At 39.6% G+C, this 9,077-nt stretch overlaps 1 protein-coding gene across 3 annotated transcripts in view; it reads left to right on the top strand.

Annotated features, from left to right (window-relative positions):
* Nucleotides 1-754: 754 nt before the first annotated feature.
* RNF38 (ring finger protein 38) overlaps nt 755-9,077 on the top strand; it is a 66,486-nt gene continuing 58,163 nt past the window's right edge. For 2 of the 3 annotated variants that reach the window (XM_072841944.1, XM_072841941.1), the window contains exon 1: nt 755-949. In XM_072841944.1, coding sequence (XP_072698045.1) covers nt 947-949 — 3 coding nt within the window. In that variant the 5' untranslated portion in view covers nt 755-946. The remainder of the gene's footprint in view (nt 950-9,077) is intronic. The other variant, XM_072841945.1, reaches the window with a different exon arrangement.

Raw genomic sequence — 9,077 nt, 5'->3', positions numbered from 1 at the left:
GGTCTCACATTCTTCACATCCACATGTTCACATCCAGCACTCTTCAGTTGTTTTTTTAAATTATAGCGGTTATAGTGAGATATCTCAGTTGTTTAGTTTGCATTTCTCTAATGACTAAGTATGCTGAGCATTTTTTTTATATGCTATTGGCCATCCCAAATCTTCTATAGTCAGTTAAAAAAAAAGTCATTTAGGACCTTTTTTCTTGTTCTTGCCCCTGTGCTTAAAAAAAAAAAAAAAAAAAAAAAAGTCTCCCCATACATCCAATTACATAGTTATATGTGTCCATTATGGTAATTTGGGGAAATACACAGAAACAGACTGTGTCATAAGAAAACTCACTCTTTCTGCATTCTCTTCATGGTTAAAATAAAACTAAATTGCTCTGATTTATCTATGTGTAATTAATGACCCTAAAATTCATTTGGTGCATAGCACTTTTATCTTTCATGTTTCTGGGGTTTCCTGTGCTCATTTAGGAGTCTCTTGCTTGGAGTTTTCTCATACAGGTGCAGTCAAATGGTGGCTGAAGCTGGAGTCATCTTGAAGTCCTCAATCACATATTTGATGGTTGATGCTGACTGTCAGCTGGGTCTTCAACTGGGACCCGTGGCCAGAACACCTAAATGTATTGTGGGTTTTCTCACAGCATGGCAGCTTGATTGCAAGAGTGACTGCTCCAAGAGGACCAGACAGATGCTGTAAGGCCTTTTATGACCTAACTTCTGAAGTCACAAAGCATCACTTCCAGCATAGTCACAGGCCTGCCCAAATTCAAAAGGAGGAACCTCAGTCTCCTCACTGGGGAGTAATGTCAACATAAGAAGAAGAGAATGAAGGGTGGGAGAACTTACTATGTATGGTCATCTTGGGAAATATAATCTGCACACTACATATACTTGAACATCAGTTAAAATGGCTGCATAATGTTCTACTATAAGGATACATGGTAATTTGCTTAACCGGTCTTTAATTGTAGAGCTTTAGGTAATTTTTAAAAGCTATTATGCGTTTATTCATTCAACAGATATTTATTAAGTGCCTACTATGTGCCAGGCACTGTTTAGTCACCAGGAAAGAGTGGTGAAAAGACTAACAAGGAAGATCCTTGTTCTTCTGGTGCTTATTTTTTGTGAAAAGGGCAGAAAATGAGCTGTATTTGTAAATACCAGTAAATAACCAGATACTCATAAGTGCTGTACAAGTAATTGGGCAGTTGGCTAGATTAGGTATTAGGGAAGGTGTTTTTGTTTTTTTTTTTTAAGATTTTATTTATTTGTTCATGATAGTCACACAGAGAGAGACAGAGAGGCAGAGACACAGGCAGAGGGAGGAGCAGGCTCCATGCAGGGAGCCCGATGTGGGATTCGATCCCGGGTCTCCAGGATCGCGCCCCGGACCAAAGGCAGACGCCAAACCGCTGCGCCACCAAGGAAGGTTTAAGAAGGTGACACTTAAGCTAAAATCTGAATGATAAGGAACAAGGTGTGAAAATCTAGGCCATGAGGGGAACATCATAGGGAGAGGGAAGGTGTAATGCAAAGGCCCTGAGGCTAGAAAGATGGTCCAAACAGAGGGAATGCTAATGTGCACAAGCAGGGTAGGGTGGCTGAGGGTAGAAGTCGTATGGGATGAAGTTGAAGAGATGGGCACAGGGCAGCTTATGTAGAACTTGGTAAGCCAGGGAAAGTGTAAATTTCAGTTCTGCTTGTTATGGGAAGCCTTTGGAAGGTTTTAAGCAAAGGAATGACATGGTCTGGCTTATATTTTTAAACATCCCTTTTACTGCTGTGATGAGATTTTCTTCTAATTTTGGTAACATACACCTAACATAAGAATTTACTGTCTTAATAGTTTTTGGATGTACAGTTAAGTAGTGTTAAGTACAGTCATGTTGTTGTGCAACCAATCTCCAGAGCTCTTTTATCTTGGAAAATGGACACTATATCCATTAAGTAGTAGCTCCCTGTTCTTCTCTACACTCTCTGCCCACCCCCACCCCCCGCAAGTACCATTCTACTTTCTGTCTCTGAATTTTTTTTTCTAAGATTTTATTTATTCATGAGAGACACCGAGAGAGAGAGAGAGAGAGAGAGAGAGAGAGAGGCAGAGACACAGGCAGAGGGAGGAGCAGGCTCCATGCAGGGAGCCTGACCTGGGACTCATCCCAGATCTTCAGGATCACGCCCTGGGCTGAAGGCACGGCTAAACTACTGAACCACCCAGCCTGCCCCTGAATTTTTTTTTTTAAGGTTTTATTTATTTATTCATGAGAGACAAAGACAAGGCAGAGACACAGGCAGAGGGAGAAGCAGGCTCCCTGCGGGAAGCCCAATGTGGGACTCAATCCCAGGACCCTGGGATCATGTTCAAGCCAAAGGCAGATGCTCAACCACTGAGCCACCCAAATGTCCCATGTCCCTATGAATTTGAGTGTTTTATGCACCTCATATAAATGGAATCATAAGATATATTTTTTAAAATTTATTTATTCATATGAGAGAGAGAAAGCATGAGTATGCACAGGAGCATGCACAGGGGGAGGGGCAGAAGGAGGGAGTCTCAAGCAGACTCCCTGTTGAGTGTGGAGCCCAAGGCTGGGCTTGATCTCACAATCCTTTTTTCTTTTTTTTTTTTTAAGATTTTATTTATTTATTCATGAGAGACACACAGAGAGGCAGAGACACAGGCAGAGGGAGAAGCAGGCTCCATCCACCGGGAGCCCGACGTGGGACTCTATCCCGGGTCTCCAGGATCACACCCTGGGCTGCAGGCGGCGCTAAACTGCTGAGCCACCAGGGCTGCCCCTGATCTCACATTCCTGACATCATGACCTGAGCCAAAACCAAGTGGCCCATACTCAACCAACTGAGCCATCTATGTGCCCCATATTTTCTTTTTGTGACTAGTTTATTTCACCTTAGTGTAACCTTGTTAAGGTTCATTCTTGTTGTAGCATGAATATTGAATTTCTTTCCTTATAAAGGCTGAATAATATTCCATTGTAGGTATATATAATGCATTTTGTTTATTCATTTATCATGGATGAACACTTGGGTTGCTTCCATGTTTTGGCTCTTGTGAATAATGCTGCTAGGAACATAGGTGTACAGATATCTCTTAGAGACTCTACTTTATTTCTTTGGGTATAGACCCAGATATGAGATTGCTGTATCATTTATATTTTTAGAGTTTTGAGGAACTGCTGTATTGTTTTCCAAAGTGGCTGCACCATTTTACATTTCACATTCTTGACAACATTTGTTATTTTCTGTTATGTTTTTTAACAGTAGCTATCCTATTTAGATGTGAGGAAGTATCTCATTGTGGTTTTGATTTTCATTGCCCTACTGATTAGTGATATTGAACATCTTTTCATGTGCTTCTTGGTCATTTATCTTCTTTGGGGAAATGTCTATTCAAGACCTTTGCCCTCCCCTCCTTTTTTAATAGAGTGCACATGCACAAGTTGGGGCGCATCAGAGGGAAAGAGAAAATCTTAAGTAGGGCTCGATCTCATGATCCTAAGATCATGACCTGAACTGAAATGGAGTCCTATGCTCAACTGACTGAACCACCCAGGCGCCCCAACCTTTGCCCATTTTTAAATTAGGTTTGGTTTTTGTTTGATTATAGGAGTTCTTTATTCTGGGTATAACCCTTTATCAGACAGATGATTTGCAAATACTTTACTCCCATTAACGGAGGTTGCCTTTTTACTCTGTTGGTTGTGTCCTTCGCACAGAAGTTCTTATTTTGGGGGTGCGTTGGTGGTTCAGTCGCTTAGGCATCTTTTAGTTTCAGCTCAGGTAATGATCTCATGGATCATGAGATTGAGCCCCACTTCAGGCTCTGTGCTCAGCAGGGAGTCAACTTGGGGATTCTCTCTCTACACTTTCCCCCCTTAAGCATGCACTCATGCTTACTCCCTGTCTCTGAAATAAATCTTTTTTTTTTAAAGTTCTTATTTTGAGGGAATTTCAATTAATTTTTTCTCTTGTCTACCCTTTAGTGTCAGATCCAAGAAATTACTGTCAAACCCGATCTTATGAAGGTTTTCCCCTATGTTTTTTCCCTAAAAATTCTATAGTTTTAGTTCTTAAGTTCAGATCTTTCACTCATCTGAGTTAATTTTTGTATAATAGGGTAAGGCAAGGGTCTGTCTTCATTGATTTTGCATATGGATATCTGGTTTTCCCAACACCATTGTGGAAAAGAGTGTTTTTTTTTTTGTTTTGTTTTGTTTTTGTTTTTTTTGAGTGTTTTTTTTCCCCATTGAAATTTGTCTTGGAATGCTTTTGAGCTTTGAGGGTCATTTCACTATATATGTAAGGGTTTATTTCTGGGCTTTTGTTTGTTCAGTTGGTCTGTGTATCTGTCTTGATGCTGGTACCACAGTGTTTTGATGACTGTAGCTATGTAATAAGTTTTGAATGATATATTTCTTGAGCCTAGATTACTAGAATAGAATTTTAAAAAAGAATATTTTTTCAGCCTTTCCTTTGTCTTTTTTTGTATATTTTTTCACACATATGCATCAATTTATGCTTCCATATGAGAATGCTTGTCTCACTTCCTTTTCACATTGAATAGCATCCATAATATCAAGTTACTTTGTGAATGATTGATGAGAAATGGTTTCTAATTGTTTCAATGAGTATTTCTGTGATTACTACTGAAATTATATAACTCTTCATAGCTTCATTTGTTCCTTAGTTACTGATTTTTAAAAATTTGTCTTTTGCATAATTTTCTCTTCTTTTGGGATTTCCTATCACTGTGTATAGGAACATTAATCATCTGTCCTATTTGCAAAAAATTTCCTAGCTTTTAATTTTTTTTTTTTTTTTTAGAGATTTTATTTATTTATTCATGAGAGACACAGAGAGAGAGAGAGAGAGAGAGAGAGGCAGAGGGAGAAGCAGGCTCCATGCAGGAGTCCCAATGTGGGACTCGATCCCAGGACTCCAGGATCATGCCCTGGGCCAAAGGCAGGCGGTAAACCGTGAGCCACCCAGGGATCCCCCCGTAGCTTTTAATTCTTAATAAAGTTTTTTCCCATTCAGAAATTTAAAATTATTTTGAGAGCAAGTCTGTTGGTATAGTCCTTTGAAAATGTATTTTATTGCTTTTACTTTTAGGAAATCTGTTTCCAGTTATTTCCTTACATATTCCTAAAGTTTTTAAATTTTATATTATGCTTTCTGAGCTATATGGTATTATGTGACACATTGTGTTTTTAAATAGATTCTCTCTTTGCCTTACTGTGTAATATCTGAGGTGATTGGAAATACATTGAAATGATAGGTATTTTGAGATTATTGTTATGTGGCATTCCTGTCTTGGCTTTTGAAATGTCATTGCCTGCTAAATTTAATTTTTTTTTATTTATATGACACGGTTGTAATGAACAAGCAAGCAGAGGCGAGATAATAAACTTCTGTGGGAGCTTAAATTTTATATTTGCTTTATAAAAAGTTGCTCTGCTTTAAAGGTTTTGTTTAAGGTGATCATTTCTGTTTTGTGTGAATGTGCTCAGATAATATAACACCCTTTCTTCTTTAACTTAAAGTTTGGCAAAGACCTCTTGAATGTGGCTTGGGCTGGAGGGTTCAGGGTTTGTAGAGATGTGCCATGTATCAATGTCTGTGCAAAAAGCAACAAGGACACTGGCATTTTCAGTGAGCTGGCCACATCTCATGAATGCAGGGTGTTAGAATTCTATAGCCAGGGGCATCATCCAGAGCAAGGTTTCAACTATGCAGTCACATGAGCTCCACCAGCATTCCCTACAGGAAATTCTGTTTTCCATCAAACATGGTGAAAGTTTCAAGATATTCCTGTGTTCTGCTTAGAGAACATTCTCGTGTTTTTTGCATCTCAGCCATTTAAGACCCTCTCTCTTCATTCCCATGTCCCTTTTCAGCAACTGCTTTTTAATTATCTTCTTCAAGTGAAGATGGTATTGTCTGTGTGTGCTTTTTCTGTTTCTTAACTAGTGCTAACACTATGATTTTTTTAAATTATCTTATTAACACTATTATTTATTTTCTTAAAGCCCTTACATAAGTATAGCCCATGTTCACTGGCTTTTAGGGTCATATTTTACTTTAGTGTCTAATTCCTAATGATTTAAGGCCTTGTTCCTTTTTGTTGCAGTGATCACTTTTAGTTAGCCTTTCTCTGCAAGTATTTCTGGGATGCCCTAGGTATCTTTTCTGGTTGTTGTTTGCCCTCCTAGCGAGCTAGCCCTTTGATTGAGGGCCTGTTGCTTGCTTATCAGCTTTTCTAAGTGCTGCTGCTCTCGTTAGAATCACTTTGGCTCCAGTTTGGGCTCACTTCCTAGACTATTGCATCTAATAAGACCATAGTAAAGGCTCAGGGATTTAACAGGTAATTAAAACAAAGAATTTAAAGCTGGGTATGAAATAATGACTGTTCTCAAGAGTAGCCTGGCCCAAGTTTTGTTTTCATGGCTTCTCTCCCTAGCCTTGGCCTACTGCAAAAATAGGGTTAGCCTATCTTTCCTCAGGGAATGCCCTTAAACACTGCTGTTTCCTCTTCTGAGTTGACTCCCAACTACTTTCATTTACTGTTGGTGTAGTAAAAATTGGCACAACTTTTTAGAAGGCAATTTAGCAAAATTTCTCAAAATTAAAAAACAAAGGCCCTTTGAAAACTGTTACAAAATCACTTTTATGGATATATATGTATTTTTTAATTTTTTATTTATTTATGATAGTCACACAGAGAGAGAGAGAGAGAGAGGCAGAGACACAGGCAGAGGGAGAAGCAGGCTCCATGCACCGGGAGCCCGACGTGGGATTCGATCCTGGGTCTCCAGGATCGCGCCCTGGGCCAAAGGCAGGCGCCAAACCGCTGCGCCACCCAGGGATCCCACTTTTATGGATATATTTTCAAATGCAGGCTGAACTATGTATGCATGAGAGTATTCATTGTATCTTTATAATATAAAAATACTGAAAAAAAAACCTAAATGTAATATTTAATGCTAAAAATAAGAGATGGTTCATCCCTAATAAGGAAATAACAGGCTTTTATTAGATCTGTATCCAGGTTGAATCTTTTTATTGCCTGGGGCTGTCCGATGGGTTTTTTAAAACTATGATATTAGCATATGATTTGCCCTGAGATTGAGCTGCTAGATCAATTTAGAATGAGAGTAATAGCAGGTAGAATAGCTTCCAAGGTGTGCCCTATTTGCCAGAACAGAATGAGCAAGGTGCCTTTAAGATCTCTGCTTCAAAGGGTATGCATTAAGGCAGGTCATGCGGCAGAGTCCACTCTTTCTCATTTATCCTGCTCCAGAGATTGAATAGGTCATGATGTGCAGTGCATGCTTTATTTGCACTCTTGTCTCTCCATTTCTGGCTTGATCTTAGTCTCTGTTTTTCCTGTTTCTGACTCAGCTTATCTTAGGCACTCAGGTTTATTTATTTACTCTTCTGTCTTGAGCTCTTTCCTGGCAAATGGCCTTTCACCTGGTTCTGCTTTTTAGCCTCTGCCCCCCCCCCCCCCCCCGCCTTCTCACTTTCACAGTCATGGTTCTGTCCCTGGCATCTCTCACCTGTACTGTGGAAACAACAGTATGCTCACTTCTCCATCCCAAAGCTGGCTATATTTGGGAAGTTTTCAGTGGACTTGGGTTTGGGTGAGCCTTTGCTGCCCCTTTCTGGTCTTTAGCAACTATAGCTGGCAGTTGCTGATAACCTTTCCAATCTGACAGGTGGTAACATTTATGGGTGAAAGTGCTTATGCTGATGTTTTGCCTTAGATCATGTCTTGTCATGGTTATAGATAATATGTAGCCTGAATAGTGCTAGGCAAATACACCTTTCTGCTATGTAGCTTCATCTGATTGGTCCTTTTAGCTGGTTTTGGTGGAAAGAGGGAAACTTTTAGGGAGGAAGGTGAGCAGAGTTAGCTTTAGGAAATTTCAGAATTTCTTTTTTGTCCACTTGTTCCTCTCTTTTACTACCTATTCTACTTTTGTGTCTCATTTCTTCCTGGGTATTTGCCTGTTGAGGAAAACATTGGAATTACCACTGCTATGAAATATCACGTATCCTTAATTGAACTATTGAGTGCTTGCCATGTACTAGAACCTTTGCCAGAAGCAGTGAGATTTAGTCCTTGGCTTCAAGGAGTTCACTGTCTTAATGGGCAAACGACTCAAGTAAGTGCATATTTACATGGCAGAGTGATTAATGCTATATTAGAATAGAAAATAGAGCCCACTAACTCAACAGTAGTGGTGGAATTAGAGTGAAATTACAGTCAGGAGACTTGGCAATGGATATGATGACAGCACAACCCTATTTCTGACAGTGTTACCAGTGGGAAATTGCCTCCTTCATTATAACGGTCACAGACTCCCAACAGGAGGGTCATTCTTTACGCAATACCTTCTTTGGCAGGACCCAAAAGTGGGTATATAGCATTTTTTCTTCTACATACATGGTTCTTCAGCATCTGGACAAGTGATTCTTTATCTGCAGCTCTTCCATTGTGTGTTTCAACGTCTTAAGAGCTACCCCTCCTTTCTTTTTTGTATATTCTCTACCAACCAACATTTTTCCAATATGGATATCAGTGATAAAAAACAAAAGAGAAATAGGACCTGCTCTTGAGGGGCTTACAGTTTAATGGAGGAAACAGACATTAATACTGTAAGGTATTGTGATAGAAATGTGTAAAAGAACAAAGCCTGTATAGCTTCAGAGTCCCTTCTCTTGTATAAAGGCCCTTTGGGTAATCATGTTTAGATAGTCTGTGATGTCTTAGAAATGCAAAATTGAGCACCAAACCAAATTTTATATTTACTGTTTGGCAGACTGTTTAACTATCACTTATGTAAAATTTATTTGTGGTTATTGGTTATTTAGTGTGCTCAAAAATTATTTCTAGGGCACCTACCTGAGTGGCTTGGTGGTTGAGCATCTACCTTTGGCTTAGGTTGTGATCCTGGGGTCCGGATGAGTCCTGCATCAGTCTCTTCGCAGGGAGCCTCTTTCTCCCTCTGCTTATGTCTCTGCCTCTCTCTGTGTCTCTCATGA

This window comes from Canis lupus, chromosome 10 (genome assembly GCF_048164855.1).
Source record: "Canis lupus baileyi chromosome 10, mCanLup2.hap1, whole genome shotgun sequence".
Taxonomy (NCBI): domain Eukaryota; kingdom Metazoa; phylum Chordata; class Mammalia; order Carnivora; family Canidae; genus Canis; species Canis lupus.
This window is presented reverse-complemented; position numbering and strand designations above follow the sequence as displayed.